This window comes from Boeremia exigua (assembly GCF_020726555.1).
Source record: "Boeremia exigua strain MPI-SDFR-AT-0100 chromosome Unknown C7974scaffold_7, whole genome shotgun sequence".
Classification (NCBI taxonomy): Eukaryota; Fungi; Ascomycota; class Dothideomycetes; order Pleosporales; family Didymellaceae; genus Boeremia; species Boeremia exigua.
Genome location: NW_025763524.1, coordinates 1,201,538 through 1,217,994, shown reverse-complemented (window position 1 = coordinate 1,217,994; position 16,457 = coordinate 1,201,538). Strand labels below are relative to the sequence as shown.

Genomic DNA, 16,457 nt, shown 5'->3' with positions numbered 1-16,457 from the left:
ATTTGCAAGCAATCGGAAGCCCGCAGTACTCAGCATCCGAGCGTTTGTCATCAACTACATACAAGGCTCCACAATAACCTAGATCAAGATTAGCCTACCCAACGCACAGTGCATGTTGTCAGATGTTGCGACCAGGGCCCGCCAAGATAGGCATTACTTAGCCCCAATCAGATAAATCACAGCTACAGTAGCGAACATGAAGCGAGAAACCTTGTCGCATTGTTAACCTATGTGAGATCGGCTAATCAATCACTGACAAAATTTCCTAACATAGTCCGAGCCTTTACGCTGCGCAGTCCACTGTGTAAATCACCACTTTTGGTTGCATATTTTAAGAATCTCGGTGTCAAGGGACTTTGTTGTGCTATCAAGGTCAGGCAGAGAAGTGATCTGCCTTGTTGCTCCAAAAATTACCCCATTCTAGCGTTTAGATCTGTTTGCCACATTCCAGCGAGAGTTTGATGCCGACGTTACTAAATCTTTTGCCAAAGTCAAGTAAGCCTTGTGGTCAACCTCCAACCTTTGAAGAAAAGGCTTACAAGGGATTGCTCCATCGAAAACTTTCGAGCCTGATCTCAGCCAATTGCAATGATCAGCTTAAAACCAGCGGCGTACGCGATCACGGAAGGAGTCATTAGGATCGTGGTGCCTAAGCCAACCAAATCGAAGGCTGGTGAGGTGTGGAGTGCTCGAAAATGTCTGACGACGCGGCTGCTGGCCGTAGTTATCTTGGTACGTGCTGGCAGATCGTTGTGCGCGGCCACCATAGTACTCGTCGTTGCGGTGACCATGGGACTGACGAGAAGTCTCGGGTACATACCCGTCTGCCCAGCGATCAGCACGGTGGCTGCGGGACCTACGGGTAGGCTCAAGCGCGTATTCATCTGCCCAGCGATGGCTGCGAGACCGATGAGAAGGCTCAGGCGCATACATATCTGACCAGCGATCAGTACGATAGCTGCGAGACCGACGGGAAGGCTCAGGCATGTGTTCGTCCTCCCAGTGGACGTTGCGACCAGCGCGATTGCGACTAGACCGACTGTCGCCCATGTTCAAGCCTGCGAAGCTGTATGCCAGATCGTCGGCATTAGAATGTCTACGATCACGACGACGCTCTTGCTGATAACGCTCGCGCCTATCAACATCGTAGGCAGCGTAGACATTTCCCGGGTTCCAGCCAGAGCGTTGGCCAGACGTGCCGCACGGGTCTGCATATCGACCTTGAGCACGGCGGTAGGCCTCTTCTCGCTCTCTACGGGACATGACGCGAAGTTCAGGGGCCGATCTGAGGTTTTGTTGGTTCTGGTTATGGTAATAGGCTGGGGCGAGGGGCGCGGGCGTTGACTCTACAAGCGTTTGATTGTAGAGGGAGGAAGGGGTTGAAGGTGAGAGTGTTGGATTGAACTACAGTTGAGGACAGGGGAATTATATATTATGAAGCGTGTGGGCTGGCACACGCTTTCACTGTCACTTCTGAGAGCAGACGCCAAGGTTTGGGATACATTATGAAGGTACTACGAGACATCCGCCTCCTTATTGTGAGGCTAGCTCTGGTCATCCGTGAATCTACACTCATCCGAATCCACAGAGACCTCAAATACTAGGTAATTGTGATACTGTCACTAGACATGACAATTCAACAAACCCGAAGTTGCACAATTTGCTTGGAGCTTGGTCTTTCACGTTGTTCATCTTGACTGCTTATAGTACACTGAGGAATCGATTTCTAGCCACAGGTCAGAGTACGGACAAGCAGAACGTGAGTAAGGCGATATATGGGAGTTTCCAGCAGTGAAACCGGTGATTAGGATAGGGGGCTGAAGACATAGAGCTCCAATCGTAATGATTAGATGAAACTAGAAACCCCGTGTAGTCAGGTGGATCATTTCGAGTACATTGTGATGATGAACAAAGTCAGATGTGTGGAGAATAATGGTAGGGGACAAATGGCGAGGCGAGATAAGAGGACAAACAAAAGAGGTAGAGAACTCATTGAGTCAAGGTACAATGCCGACCGGTCATGAGATTGATAGTGAGGAGGAATTCTGCAGGGGGTTCAAATCAGACATCTGAAGCAGTTTGTACACGACATACTAACTGCACGTGTAAGCCAGGACTGGAAAGTCCGTGGTGCCTCGATAAAGACACAAATCTGGTAATCGGGTGTCTGAATAGCCATGACGAGCGTTGGGTCAAGCGTTGAAACTCACCGATGCTCAAGTCTGCACGTCCATCAAGTAACGGCTGTCTAGGTAACATCATGGATCACAGACAGTTTAAACATGGTCAAATAACCCGCGCTTTCGTACAGGGTTCCCGAGGATTCAGATACATCGGTGCGAGAGCAATGTTCGAGTCAATTGATTTTCGTCATCTTTGTCAAACATAATGTGCATCCCAACAATGAGGGAATAATGTCCTCCGGCTGCTGTAGTAATTTGAGGTCACCAACAGTGCTTGCAGTGCAGTTCCACATTGAGCTTTTCTGAATTAGCATAATGCCTCCTTCCTCAACAGCCATTCAATGGACGAAGTTTTTGAGTTCCGCGATCTGCAGGGCGGAAAAGGTAAGCACGACTGCCTTGCCGGATGCATCCCTCGGCTTCGACGATCATTGCTCCCACGATACACTTGCTCAAGCCCAGAGGTAGATCTACTCAAGCGACGACGCCCACAATCAGCAAAAGGGTCACCATTCACCATAGCTTTTGGACGAACGACTCGCTGCCGGATGTCCGCACGTACATCTGACATTCTTGTTTGATTTGGTTACTTTTTTCGTGTTTCTCAGTTCTGTGTTTAGAGTTCGGGCTCGCAGCCGAGAAGGGATCGCCGCAGGTAGAGACAGCCGCCAACCCTGGACCATATTTGCCGATAAAGCTCTCGATGTTGATTAGGGATACATATTCAAGCTATACGTTGATCTCATCAGATGCACTCGAACATATCTCTTTTGCATTTTTTTTGCGACATTTTTCGTAGTTATATGATCCGTATGGGGGAGGTGGGGGGTGCTCTTATCCTTACGTACTTGCACAGGTCAGGATGAGATATTGCAGCCAGGAGCGTCTGGTTGTTAATCTTCAAAGTCGCGAGGGTAGAACCGAACATACCCAGACAGTGATAAGAATATTCAGTCCAGTGCGCTCAAGTGGACACATGGCGTGGTCGTTGTCTTTTGGTGGTGACAAGGAAGATCGATAATCTTAAGCTCGCAAAACGTGGGTCGGACGTGCCTTAATGCGGTATTTCATGGTTAGACCTTGATTGTAGTATGATGAAAAGCTACGTGGATTGTATACAGTCTCCAAACTTGCGAGAGTCGTCCACCTATAATTGAAGTCGGGGAAGTCAAAGACTCGGACATGAACGACAGGATACCGAAGAGTAAATTAACATTGGCAAAGATGTCCTTAATAAGACGCGTTCCACCACGCGCGTGCTGCACACCATATCTGTAAGGCAAGTGCTCAATTCGCACCATCTACATCCCACCTGCGTCTACTTACTCATGCGTCCAAAATGCGCCCGCCCCTTTCCATCCGTCTTCACTTTCTGAACCGCCTTCCCATTCAGACTGACACTTCTGTTATCCCCATCGGGCAGAATGACCACCACATCCTCCCACGCTGGCTTGAAACCCGGCTGCAGCGCCTTCACCAACTCTACCTCCACCACATCCTCTGTTGTCGAGTATTTCAGCTCGAACGCAGAGATACTCGCCGGCGGTGGACTGACGCCATCGTCTTCGTACCATGTAGTGCTGAATACTCGACCGTTCGACGAGCCCTGGGGCGGGAACACTTCAACGCCGCGGTAGTCGTCGGCCGGCAGGTTGGCGGGGTTAGATGTATCGCCGACCGCGAGAGTTTGCTCTGCACGGCCAACAGGAATTGCGCTACCAACTTTGGAAAGAACGGGGATGCTCTCATCCCACTTTGCGGAGACTTCGATCCACTGACCGGCGGTGTAGTATGTCTGTGGCGCATTGTTGAGGTCGAGGAACTGCAGGCTGGGGTCTGAAGGGTCTTTGGGCAGGTACATTTTGGCACTTGAGACGCCGGGTTCGAAGACACCGCCGACGAGGAGCGAAGAGCCCAGCCAGTACTGAGTCTCGCCGTCCTTAAGGGTTTTGTTGGTCCAGATCTCAGGATCTTGGGAATAGCCCCAGCCCACCCAGCGTTGTGGCGGGGTCGCGGTCATGTGGCTGTCAAGAGCAAGGGAGTACAGATAGGGGATGAGCTCATACCGCCTTTTGATGATGTCACGGACGAGCGCCGTAGTCTCCTCGTACATCCAAGGTTCAATAACGTCGCCGAGACTGTTGTTTTCGGGTGATGTCTTGAAGCAGTTGATTGCAAAACGTGGGGAGTAGATACCTTGCTGACACCAGCGCACGAGCAGTTCCGGCGACGGCTGTGGCCCTTCAAAACCACCGATGTCGTGGCCGTAGCACTGCATCAGACTCAGACCTGCACCGAGAGACAGAGCGTTGGCACCTTTCATGCCGTCCCAGCTGGTGACGTTATCACCACTCCAGGCGCTTGCGCAGTACCTGAGGGTTCCAGCGGTAGCGCTGCGAGTCAGGATGAATGGTCTTTGTTTAGGTTCGGCATCCAATGTGGCTTCGTATGAGCTCTTGCCCATCAGTTCAGTGTTCAATGATCGTCCCCAGAAGCCAACCTCATCGCCATAGCTGTCCGTTCCGTCCTGATTCACGGATTCTTCAGTCAGAGCGCACTTCCATGTGTCATTGGGAATTGTGTACTCGTTATTGTCGTTCCAGATACAATCAATACCGACTTTTTTGAGATCGCGGATGCCATCATACCACCACTTGTAACCCGCTTTCGAGGTAAAGTCCAAGTGACCACCTACACCGCTCTCACCACCACCCGCACTCCAGAGTCGTGCTTCAGCGGAGTCGTCACGAACAGGATCCGTGAAGAAGGCACCAGCTGCCTTGAGTCCCTCATATGCTGGATGATTGGCTAATACATACGGCTTAACATTGGCGATCAAGCGTATACCCTCCTTATGGAAGGCGTCCATGAAGCCCTTTGGATCGGGGAAGCGGTGTTTATTCCAGGTAAAGACGTTGCGAGTTTTTGGTTCTGTCTCTGCAACAGTGTAGCCGGAGCTCATTTGAAAGCCACTGCAGGGAATTTCATGCTTCTTCATTTTGCCCGCAAACTCCATGAGTGCTTCTGACGCACGCGGCTCGTCCAGCATGCTGTACTTCATGCCTCCAGCCAGGTATCCGAATGCCCAGCGCGGTACTAGTAATGGATATCCCACTAGGTCTGCGTAGATGCGTACCACGTCCGGAATGGTCGCGCCCATGATGATGTATTCCTCGAGGCCGCCGTGCTCCTGACGGTAGACCTTGAATCGACCCCACATGCCGTCCATTTCAGATCCTACGGAGTAGAAACCTCGAGCATGAGATGAAGAGAAGACTCCGACACAGCCTTTAGGTGTTGCGTTGATCAGAAGAGGAATGTGCTTGTACAGCGGATCTGTACGGTAAACGTCGTAGCCAAAACTGTCGGTTGCCGACAGTACAAAATGTCGGTTGGACAGATCAAATGGCGCCGCCTTCTCTCCAAGACCGACATGTAGCGTATTCTGATTGTATCGGGTGTAGTGAGCTATTCCAGTGCCATCCGCTACATATGCGCGATGTGGGAGATCGGAATGGATCGGAGCGTCTTGACCCGCAAAACCAAGAGACAAGAGGGGCGGTCCAGTCGTCCAGTCGACGGTTGCTTTGACATTTTCTATCTGGAAAGACTTTCTGGTTGAAGCAGAGTCTTCATGCTTTACACTGGCCTGTTGCAGATTCCTTGATGGGAGTGCGGCGGCTCGATGGGGAGGAAGTAAATGCTTAGGGGAAGTGAACGTTGTGCGGAACAAGCCAGGTCTTAGAGCTTCAAAGCTGAAGTTGTACCCGCCTTCGGACGATTGGAGATGGACTGAAGTGTTGGATTTACTAGCAGTAGGCTGGGAGCTGAAATTGAGAGGGACGATCTCGAGTTGACCCATGACTTGGTTCGATCTGACAGTTTTTGGGGTGTTTGGGTCAGAGAAATGCCCAACTCCTTGATGCGACTTGTAAAGGTATCGTGGACTGTTTACACTTTATGTGAGAAGCTCCGGCTGTGATCGGCGCTTGCTCTCGGTATTGTCGGAGTGGAAGGATGCTGCGATCCTCGCGCCATCGCTCTTTCAACCTAGCGCCGCGGCTTATCGGTAACTTCGGCCGCAATGTCTCTCAGGATCAGATCATCGTGAAACTAGAGAAGTGGAGTCTGGGGTGTTATCCCTGTAGTGAAATGTATAGATTAGTTACCTAAACTAATCTTACTTAATCTCTACAATCTCATGTATGGCACGCGATGGCGCCAAGAGCGCAGAATCTGGGGTTGTGGGGTTTGACCAAATCCTAAACTGTGGGAACGTAAGGATGCGGAAAGTCGGGACTTTGCGGGTCACTTTTCAAGAGTCCGAGTATGGAGCAGGTGCGCCCACCGCGGGAAGCCGGAACGCCTTTGAGTCTACACAGTAGTGTCTGAAGCCTGAGCCGTTGTGGAATAGAGTTCAACTGTTGCTTTGGAATTGATGAGCGAGGTAAGAAAAATGCCAATCTCTTGCGGGGAAAGATCTCGCCTTCCTTCACGTATGGAGTGCTGTTGATGCGATTCGCCAGACCATCGATACAAACCAGCGTCGAATAACGAACTGTGCGATGGCTTTCTCCCCATTGCAATGAGTAGGGCCGGCAATACATAGATTCGTTGTCTAGCTAATCCTTGTATCTCAACAGCCGACATTGGTATGAAGATACACGATTCATGGAGTAATCTTGTTACGCTTTGCACGGCTGCTCTTCACGCGATCGCGTCTTCTGTTGGTATCTTCGCGTCAACGTTGACCGCGTGAACCCAAGATCTCTTGCTATCTATGTCCGATGTATATATTCTGTCTTTCACAGGTACCACGCTCTACCGTGGTATCTTGCGGCGCCATCGTGGCGTTGAATTATGGGGTTGTGGAGTATAGATGCAAAGGATGCCTTGGCGAATTGCGGCGATCCAGGCATTGCGGTAACCCGCGCATTGTGCACGCAAATCAGATAGGGAATAAGCTATGCCACATTGATGGTTAAGCAAAGTGGTGAGTCTATTACGCATTGGATTCCTTCGCTGATATTGCGGATCAATCGTTGGGCACAAAGACACAATACAATTAGGAGGGCGAGGACGCGCTGATTAATCGGAATTGCTCAATTGACTCTCGATAAAGAGTTCCTCCCTGAATTGATATCCCTTGTCCAGCTCGCCTACAACACTTGCTTAGCTTGTTCTACTAGCCGAGGTTCTGAGTTCTGCTAGAAGGCTAACGCTCGCGCAACGCCGCCTTACTTGTACAAGAGGGTGGCATCTCGGCCAAAGTTGAGCTCGAGTTCACTCAGAGAACCATTGTTGGTGAGTTCGAAGTACTTCGTGAAGATCGGTGTGAAGTTCTGCGTGACTAGTATCCGGTTGAATAGATCGACATCGTTTGTAAAATCGGCACTGGTTGGATTCGCGCGGAGATTCATTGCCTGTTTTGCCGCAACAATACCATCTCTTGGGAACAGAGTTAGCCGCTCAGTGATTTCTCCGATGTGAGTGTACATGTCTTGAGGTGAATCGAACGCTTTGTTGATCCAACCAATTCTCTCCGCCTCTTTAGCTGTGATGTCCTTGGAGGTCAGAATATACTCCATTGCCAGGCCTTTACCAATCAGCCTGTGCAGTTGTTGACTCCCTCCTCCTCCAGGAAAGGTGCCGAAAGCATTTTCCACCTGACCAAGGAAGACGTCTTTCTTTGTCGCGAAGCGCATGTCCATTGCCATCAGCAACTCATTTCCGGCAGCGCGAGCCCTCCCTTCGACGGCAGCGATGGTGACCTGGTTAAGGGTCGAGATGTTGTACATGAGTGCAGCAAAATTGTCCACGGCCTTGTCTGGTTTTTCAATCAGTATCCTCCAGATCTAAAATTGCACTTTTCTAGTTGAACACAGAAATGAACTTACCGACAAAGAAAATCGCAGGGTCCAGATGATTCAGGAAGAATCTAGGCACATCGCTCTTGAAGATGACCACTCTGGTCTCATTGTCCTGTCCAAGTCTTTGGACAAGATCTGTGAGCCCATACTGAATATCTTGACTCCAAGTATTGATGATAGAGTCGGGGTTATGGATCGTGACTTCCAGGACGTTGTTGCTTTCAGTCGTTTTCAGAGCTCTGTACTGCGGAAGATCCAATGCCAGGATCGAAGGAATAATCAAGGCCATCGCTTTCATCGTGAGCCACTTAGGAGTCATGTTGTTCAGCACAATGGATATGGATTTGAAGTAGGTAAGAAAGATCAGTTGAACTAGTACTGTGTGAAAGGACAAAATTGAGGATTAGCTGCAGGAGAACTGTACGTAGCACTTATATAGTTTAGAAGCTTACCTCTACTGTTAAGATTTGTTTGCACGTTACTGATCAAATTTATTATTCTACCAAATTGCTAACGGCTTCAAGGCGAGGTCAAATTCTGCACTGACTTGGATTATACTCTAGCGTAGAGCACTAATGTTTAATAGGAACCCGCTAACGTTCGCAACAAGATGGTCCGTGGAATGTCGGAACAACTTTTCGTGCGACGGATGAACACATGCACCGCGTTTGGTAAAAGTCCTCCCGTTTTGCAAACAATAAAACTCTTTTCGCAATCTTGAGTCCTGGAAGGATTCTTGCGGCCACGCGTTTACAACCGTGACTGCATATTAATCACTCGACATTCTTGAGCATAATAGCACAGCACTCAAAGCTATGCAATCAAACATCGATCTCTGCAGACTTACGCTTTGAAAGGCCCCGGAAAGCAAGCCATGAAAATTTAACAAACCTGAATCAGACCCAGAGAAAAGACAGACTCTTGCAATTGCAATGACGAGAAAAGTTACAAAGACTATTGCGGTGGTTGGTATCACTGGTAATCAGGTATAATGTCCTGATAAACATCTGTTAATGATATTGTATCCTGCTAAAAGAAGACAGGGATCATCTGTTGCAGCGACGTTCCTTGCCGATTCCGATTGGACTGTGAGAGGCATTACTCGGGACCTCACAAAAGAGACATCCACAAAATGGGCCAACCGCGGTGCTGACATGGTAGCCGGGGATCTTGATGTTCCCGACAGCATGACGAGGGCTTTCCATGGCGCGAACATTATCTTTGGGACGACGGACTTCGTACAACATCTACAAGATCCGCAGATCATTGCAAGCGCAGGGGCTCGACATGTCAATGAAGCTGCCACTGAACGCGAATTCGAACAAGCAAAACGACTCATCGATGCGGCTGCTGCGCACACCTCCACTCTCGACGGTTCATTCTCAGTACGCTTAGTGATTGCAAGGCATTGAGCGGTGGCAAGATACGATATAACTTGCACTTCGATTGCAAGTGGGCGGCGGTCAAGTATCTTCAAGAGAGATACCCGGAGCTGTGGAAAAAGACAAGTCTTCTTCAACTGGACATCTTTGCGAGCAACTGGAGAGTTCCTTACTATACGCCCAAGAAGCAAGCGGATGGGAGTTTCAAGGTCAGCTTACCCATGAGCGGTGACAAAAAGTTTCCAATCATAGATCCGAACAGTGATACTAGTAAGTCACGAACAGAGACACCTCGTTCTCCAGTCAGCTGATCTTCACAGGTGTATTGACCCAGGCTCTCCTGAAGAGCAAAGCAGGAACTCATTTGGTTGGAGCCAGCTCAATGATAAGCTGGATAGAGTGGTGTAGAATTTGGAGCAGTACAACTGGAGTGGAGTGCGGCTTTGAAACCATCGATCGTAAGATACTGGAAGACGCTATGGGGCCTCTTGGGAGAGAGATTACGGATATGTTCCAGGTATGTTGAACAATGTCGTGCAAGATAGTTTGCTAAAACTTGGAGCAGTACATGAATGACTTTGGATATGATGGGAACGATCCAAAGGTGGTGTACCCATGGGATTTAGAGATGAAAGTGGAGACTACCCCTATCGACGAGTTTTTCAAGATACAGGGTTGGTCAGGAGTCTTATAGGACGTCTGTTATTGTTAACAGGCTGCGCATAGGGTTGTCAATACCAAGGATAAGTTGATAGAAAATTAAAAGACCTGAATAACGACCAGATCGTTAGCCAGTGCGGAACTGAGATTCGTTCCCTCACATACGATCTCGCCCCTCGGATATCGTATGATAAGCTAACAAGTTCGCATCCAAGAATATTGCATTTTGGAATTCAGAGCATCAGACCTAACTTTGGTCTTTCAAGAGCGCCTGCGAGCCAAGCCAGAAAGAAGGCGAATGGAAGAATTCCAACGAGACTTTTGTGCTCTACGGTCAGAGCGACTCATAGGTTTAAGAATCTCATGATGGGCTTCTGATAGGCGGCCGTCTTCCTGCAGTCAAACTCTCCTATATCCTAATTTTTAGCTCTATAGCTTTTAATATAAGTTTTTTTCGATTTTAAATTACACTTCAAAAATATATATAATATCTACCTATACTTTAAATTCAAGGTTTATAGCTATGATGTTAAGAAAGTTATACTAGATATAAGATCTACTAAGGCGCGCACTAATATGCTGCGCACAATTAGAGCATAGACGCTGTATCTTGTTCTAAAGCTTTGATAGCGAATGCTGTCGTCATGCCTCGACTACCGATCCGTTTTCGACTCCGCCCAAAGCAGCACACCCAGCCTATCTCCCATCCACCATCCAGATCCTGTAACTCCCTCAAGTAATGGATGTCTGACCTTGCGCACACATCAACTGCCTGGCAGGCAAGTATTCTTGCGGCAACTGCAAGCGCGTCGTCACGTCGTCCCACGCGCTCGCGACAAGCATTTCCGAGCTCCCGTCGTAGTAGCCTTTGCAACTCTTCATCCCTCCGGTTTTCTTCAACTGGACACGAACAGAAATATAGAAATAATTCTGGCGTGACGTAGTCGTGTGAGCCATCCACATACGCTCTTGTCTTGAGCACCCTGCTTACGTATTCCAGCTCAGGCCGCACTTCCGCACCGCGATTGTAGTGGTAAAATAGGCGAACCACGTTTGTCAAAACCCAAGGATCAATGCGCTGGCGTTGGGTGCAAAAGTAGGTTTGTATGAGCTGCCTACGCGCGCATCTGTTGGAGAGAAATTTGTCAAGAACGATGTTTGCGGAGGAGATGGGTGGCGAGAAGGCAAGTAAGGCCATTGCCGTATCGTCTACATCCGTGGGTAAGGTGGACGTTGTGCCGATGGGAGAACCGATGAAGTAGTTCCATAGCTTAGCTTGATTCATTGCTTTTGAGATTTCGCACTCAATTTCCGTAGAGAGCGAGTCGGCGAGTGAAAGACTTATAAGGCTGGCGTCGCGTAGAATATGATAGATAAAAAACTGTGAGAACGTATCACGGATCTCGGGTCCGTTTTCTATGCGTGAGAAGCTGCTTCGTGCATTGTCCCTCATGTATTGTCTTGCTCTGGTGATGGGGTCGAAAAGGCGGTTTTGCAGCTGGCGTAACAGTTGTGTGGGCGAACTGAAAACAATGCCCTGTAGACCGAGAGAACGTGCCTCGAGCACGTTCACGACTTTGTCATCCACGAAAATCGCAGAGTCGTTGTTGACTAACCCTATCGTACTCAAGACACGGTGATAAAATTGCTGTTCGGGTTTGATCATGCCTTCTTCAAATGAGGTAAAGATTCCATCAAACAGACTCCAGTCCTCTAACACGGATTTGAGTCGGACAAAGTCCGGTTCCGAGATATTTGTCATGGCGTAAATCTTGAGTTGTCCATCCATCTCCGCCTTTAAGTTTTGCAGCTGGCTGTAAAGTTCGTGATCTACACAAAGCGTTTTTCGGCATTGTTGTAGTGCTTCTTCGAGTGACTGTTGCTTGAAATCAAGCTCTTTACAAATGTTCTGGATAGTTTCGGTCTCGTTGATATGGCCGCGTTCGAAGTCGCCCCATTCTGGTGAAAGAAGACATGCGTGGAGATCAAGAGAGCCCAAGGCTGTCAGGTTCTGCGAAGACCAGTGGAATATCACATCTCCTAGATCAAGAATGAGTGTGCGCGATCTCTGGCGTCGGCCTTCAGTCATTGAAATGTGGTTTGAAGGTGCCATTGTATCAGACTTTGAAACCTGGTGCTTGTGTATAATGCAAAAACTTTGTCGTTGAGGTTATGGTAGAATTATTCTATCGAGCAGTACGTGTCATCGCCGGGCGAGGATCCTTAAGCTCTATGTTGGGTCGATGGGATTCACCTGACAATTCAACGTATCTTTGGCTCAATCATGGTTCTTGATCTACAAGGGCACATGGATCTACGTCCTACATCTCAAACGGCTATAACAGCTTCAGGCTTGCTTAGAATTGAACGAACTAACGGAGATGCTTCCTATCGAGACAGCCAGTCTATCTAGTGCTGACCTCAGATCCGCAGTGCATACCAAAAAGATCACGGTTAAAACCAGGCAATATATCGGGCGACAGATTATATCTAGAGCTGACAATGCGCGGCATGCACCTGCATGATTCGCAAGTGATACATAAAAGCTGCAGCCGTAGAACCACATGTGACAACAAGTTCCCTGCAGAGCGAATCAGGGCTACGGCTTACCAATTCCTGTGAGCAAGGTTTCATGTCGCTTTCTGGAGTCATTTATGTCCTAAATTACTTGTTTGTGTAGAAGTTCGTGATCGGGGGTTGAAAATGGTCCAGTCCGTCAAACCTAACTAAAGATGATGTGGCTCAAGACTCAGAGTTCGCGGTCTATCTGTGTGGATAGCACCAAAAGGACTCAGGATACATAACCATATTCCATTCGCTAATAGTCTATGATCAATCATAACTCCACCATAGGTTTGCTTTTGTTTGTGTCGGAAGACTGCTTCAATGTTAGCTGTGGATGTACTTGCATAGTGTCAGAGACAAGTCGCGTCCGAAAGCAGGGAAGATCTCCTGTAAGCTTTAGTGCTGACTGTGTATCTTAAGCGAAGGGCTTTTGCTATTTATATTAAGCGTGCGTCTTTCATCTCAATGCGTGTACAAATTCGAGACGTCTCGCCTTGATTGTGGCCCTTCAATTGAGTCCGGATGCATTACGTGGCCGAAGAAAAGCCGAGCGCCATCAGGTTTCGTCGGTGATCTTGAGGCCCCACCCAACTACATAGCTCGGTTTAGGAAAGACTCCACAAGCTCGCGGCGCCTCAACAACCTCCTTGGTGGTGTTCTCCATACATACATGATCTGTAAGCGCAATTCGGATTCTTGTAGTCAAGCTATCGCATATCGGTATGCGACTGGATTGAGACGGCACGGGCAATCGATTCATGCTCCGATGGCTGCCTGCCTGAGACTGGACTAGGCACACGTGGCACGAAACACAACATACACCCGATCGATCATCCATTCAATCTTACCTCAAGTTGTCATTTTGTATTGCTCACACCAATCACTTGCAAGCTTCGCAATGTCACTTCTGAGCCTATCGAATGAATTGCTTTACTGCATATTGGAAAGTCTCGAGTCCGAGAGAGACATCAACGCTCTCGCACAAGTCAGTCGTCGCCTATACCGCTTGCTAAACACCTGCCTTTATTGTTTCAACATACGGTATTCCGGATGCTCAGCGCTGCTTTGGGCTGCCCAAGAGGGCCAGATAGCAACAGCTCGAAAATTACTGGACGAAACAGATGACGATCAAGTCAGCAGCGACCAGTTCAGGATATCACTCTGTGTGGCAGCAGCAAATGGCCATGCGGAGATTGTAGAGCTACTCCTTGATAAAGGTGTTGATGTCAACGCGCAGAGCATCGCCGTAGACGACGGAGATGTAGAGTACAACAGCACCTTCGCGCTCGAGGCAGCCTCAGAAAGAGGCCACGAGCACATCGTAACGCTGCTGCTTAACAGGGGTGCCAATATCAATGCGCAGAGCACACATTATTTCTCCAAGCAAGAGCAGTTCTACGCCAGCAATGCACTTTGCGCAGCTTCAGAAGAGGGACATGAGCGGATTGTAAAGCAGTTACTTGACAATGGCGCCAACGTCAACATGCGTGGTGGATACTGCGGCACTGCGCTTCAAGCAGCTGCAGCAGGTGGTTATGCACAAATTTCGAAACTGCTACTTGACGCAGGTGTCGATGTGAATGCGTGCGGCCAATACTACTGGAAATGGTGGTGCGAATTTCTTGACAGCAACGCACTGTGTATAGCTTCTGAAGAAGGCTACGAGCATATAGTGGAGCTACTCCTGGACAAAGGCGCGGAGACCGAGATGCAGGGCGGTCAGTACGGCAACGCTCTCGTGGCGGCTTCAGCTAGCGGCTATGAAAAGGTAGTAGAGCTGCTGCTGGACAAAGGTGCTAATATCAATGCACTGGGCAAAGAACCCACCATAGATGGCGATGTGTATACAGAGATCAGCGCACTTCAAGCAGCTTCAAGAGAAGGCCATAAGCAAGTAGTAAAGATGCTGGTGGCGAGGGGTGCTACAGGCAGCACCATGCATAGATGAAATGACCAAAGCACTCCAGGAGCCGTTGCAACAAACCCATTATCGCGTACGCTTTGTAATTCTCTCGTACAAGCTACCAAGTTAATTTCAAAATAGCTAGTGTATTATGTGATTGCGCTATCCAATCATGTATCTTTGCACTATCTTGTACTCCATCGGTATAGTAAAGAAAACCAATCTGCATAGATTTGGTGAACCTCGTGCCCAATCTCTAGCTAACGGCGATACAGACCTTACCAATGTGCTGACCAGATACGAGATACTCAAAAGCACTAATAACTTCCTCTCTTGAGAAACCGAACACCCTCTCAACAGGCATGTTAAGGTTCTTTGAAGTAACGAAGCGCGCCACATCTTCCAGCTGCTGTTTCGAGCCAACCATGATACCCCGCACTACTGCACCCTTCCCCAATGCAAGAGCTGCAACGTCTGGCATCCTTTCTTGCGTACAAGAGGCAAGGAAGCCGATCACAGCGATATTTCCTCCGTACGCCACAGCATTGATGCTCTGAGCGATTGTCCCAGCACCGCCGTTCTCGAGGATGAAGTCCGCACCATGACCCTTCGTAATCTTGAGGACCTCCTTCGACCAGTCCGGGGTGGTCTTGTAGTTGATAGTGTAGTCGACCCCGTAGTTCTTCTGAACCTGCGCAAGCTTGTCGTCGGACGAGGATGTGATGATGGTGGTTGCGCCAGCAGCTTTGGCGAGAATCAGACCCGTGATAGAGACACCACCGGTACCTATTGATCTTGTCAGCAAGACGTTCATTCATAGAAGTTGAACGCCTACCGAGGAAAAGGACAGTCTGCCCAGGCTTCAACGGATTATTGCCGTACAGCGCGTTCCAGGCCGTCGTACCCGTACATACGAGCGCACTGAGTTGCGCAAAGCTAAGCTCAGTCGTAGCAGGTATTTTGACGAGAGCTGAGCTAGGAAGGACAATATATTCCCGAAGTACACCATCATAGCAGCCGCCTAGGCTGTGGTGCCAATCTGGCATGGCACCGTATAGTGTCTTCAGGTCAAACGAGGCGATAACCTTGTCTCCCTCAGCGAAATCGTCGACGTTGCTGCCCACGGAAACGACCTGGCCGGAGAGATCAGAGCAAGGGATCACATTGTCTTTGTTTGGGAAAGGGTACTTTCCAGTAGCTACAGCAAAGTCGCGGAAGTTGAGAGCCACATTCTTGACTTTGATCAAGACTTCGTTATTGTTGGGCACTTGGACGTCCTCTTGATAGACCTGGAGATTTTGGATGGAGCTACGTTGGGGCAGACGGAAGACCTGTTGCTTGGCCATGGCGATATCGATGGAAAGGCTTTTTGTCAAAAGGGATGTGCGCGGCACCGGCTGAGTGGAGACGTCATTTAAAGGTATGTCTGCGAGTGCGAGTACGTAAATGAAGTTAATATGAAGAACACAGGGCTGTGTCTTCAACTTGACGAACAAGGGGTGGAGTGGTTTCAGTCCAGCGCTTGTTGGCGCAGCTTTTTGGGCCTTTGCCCGCATTGGTACGTGTTAAAAAACACTCGTAACATCCTTGCTGACCGATAGCAGACGTATGGATTTCCTACCTCTTGGCAGAGAAAACTCTGATATCCCCGGAAAGCTGGGTCAACGATGATAATCCAGTATCAGTTGCAACCTCAAGAACCGTCGAGGACTATTGTAACCTCGCCACCCTCCTTCTTGCCAAGATAGTCAACCTTGTAGGAAGAGGTTCTGCAGTGTTGGAACACCCATCTACATCCGCTGAGATCCATGCACTCTGGATCGGCCTTCAGCAATGGCACGATCACCGGCCTCGACACATGCGACCTCTCATGGAAGCATCTCATAACCACAGG

General features: G+C 49.0%; 7 protein-coding genes across 7 annotated transcripts; 2 read left to right on the top strand and 5 right to left on the bottom strand.

The window, feature by feature from the left end:
* Positions 1 to 597: 597 nt before the first annotated feature.
* C7974DRAFT_425185 (uncharacterized protein) lies at positions 598 to 1,353 on the bottom strand (the record flags this gene model as incomplete). Its single annotated transcript, XM_046144464.1, has 1 exon — positions 598 to 1,353. Exon 1 carries the CDS (start codon positions 1,261 to 1,263, stop codon positions 598 to 600), a length of 666 nt encoding a protein of 221 aa, XP_045996326.1. The 5' UTR covers positions 1,264 to 1,353.
* A 2,015-nt stretch (positions 1,354 to 3,368) lies between these two features.
* C7974DRAFT_337548 (alpha-glucosidase-like protein) lies at positions 3,369 to 6,284 on the bottom strand. The gene has a single exon (XM_046139214.1). The coding sequence runs from the start codon at positions 6,043 to 6,045 to the stop codon at positions 3,502 to 3,504; it is 2,544 nt and encodes an 847-aa protein (XP_045996325.1). The 5' UTR covers positions 6,046 to 6,284; the 3' UTR covers positions 3,369 to 3,501.
* Positions 6,285 to 7,420: 1,136 nt separating this feature from the next.
* C7974DRAFT_455743 (ClpP/crotonase-like domain-containing protein) lies at positions 7,421 to 8,426 on the bottom strand (the record flags this gene model as incomplete). The annotated part of the gene is made up of 2 exons (XM_046145983.1): positions 8,081 to 8,426; positions 7,421 to 8,010 (listed from the first exon to the last, which is right to left on the bottom strand). Exons 1-2 carry the CDS (start codon positions 8,370 to 8,372, stop codon positions 7,421 to 7,423), a joined length of 882 nt encoding a protein of 293 aa, XP_045996324.1. The 5' UTR covers positions 8,373 to 8,426.
* A 351-nt stretch (positions 8,427 to 8,777) lies between these two features.
* C7974DRAFT_455741 (uncharacterized protein) lies at positions 8,778 to 10,188 on the top strand. Its single transcript, XM_046145982.1, has 5 exons — positions 8,778 to 9,039; positions 9,097 to 9,427; positions 9,532 to 9,705; positions 9,756 to 9,952; positions 10,001 to 10,188. Exons 1-5 carry the CDS (start codon positions 8,986 to 8,988, stop codon positions 10,127 to 10,129), a joined length of 885 nt encoding a protein of 294 aa, XP_045996323.1. The 5' UTR covers positions 8,778 to 8,985; the 3' UTR covers positions 10,130 to 10,188.
* A 374-nt stretch (positions 10,189 to 10,562) lies between these two features.
* Positions 10,563 to 12,393, bottom strand: C7974DRAFT_396259 (HAD-like domain-containing protein). Its single transcript, XM_046142056.1, has one exon. It carries the CDS (start codon positions 12,206 to 12,208, stop codon positions 10,685 to 10,687), a length of 1,524 nt encoding a protein of 507 aa, XP_045996322.1. The 5' UTR covers positions 12,209 to 12,393; the 3' UTR covers positions 10,563 to 10,684.
* Positions 12,394 to 13,409: 1,016 nt separating this feature from the next.
* C7974DRAFT_202715 (ankyrin repeat-containing domain protein) lies at positions 13,410 to 14,768 on the top strand. The gene has a single exon (XM_046136807.1). It carries the CDS (start codon positions 13,559 to 13,561, stop codon positions 14,606 to 14,608), a length of 1,050 nt encoding a protein of 349 aa, XP_045996321.1. The 5' UTR covers positions 13,410 to 13,558; the 3' UTR covers positions 14,609 to 14,768.
* Positions 14,769 to 14,819: 51 nt separating this feature from the next.
* Positions 14,820 to 15,909, bottom strand: C7974DRAFT_312162 (uncharacterized protein; the record flags this gene model as incomplete). Its single annotated transcript, XM_046138346.1, has 2 exons — positions 14,820 to 15,349; positions 15,399 to 15,909. The coding sequence occupies 2 exons, from the start codon at positions 15,907 to 15,909 to the stop codon at positions 14,820 to 14,822; spliced, it is 1,041 nt and encodes a 346-aa protein (XP_045996320.1).
* Positions 15,910 to 16,457: the final 548 nt, after the last annotated feature.

Bases quoted from the DNA above. Each gene is read 5' to 3' on its own strand.
- C7974DRAFT_337548 (XM_046139214.1), bottom strand. From the start codon at position 6,045: ATGGGTCAACTCGAGATCGTCCCTCTCAATTTCAGCTCCCAGCCTACT.
- C7974DRAFT_455741 (XM_046145982.1), top strand. From the start codon at position 8,986: ATGACGAGAAAAGTTACAAAGACTATTGCGGTGGTTGGTATCACTGGT. The intron at 9,706-9,755 runs GTAAGTCACGAA...TGATCTTCACAG, and splicing joins AGATCCGAACAGTGATACTA to GTGTATTGACCCAGGCTCTC. The intron at 9,953-10,000 runs GTATGTTGAACA...AACTTGGAGCAG, and splicing joins AGATTACGGATATGTTCCAG to TACATGAATGACTTTGGATA.
- C7974DRAFT_396259 (XM_046142056.1), bottom strand. From the start codon at position 12,208: ATGGCACCTTCAAACCACATTTCAATGACTGAAGGCCGACGCCAGAGA.
- C7974DRAFT_202715 (XM_046136807.1), top strand. From the start codon at position 13,559: ATGTCACTTCTGAGCCTATCGAATGAATTGCTTTACTGCATATTGGAA.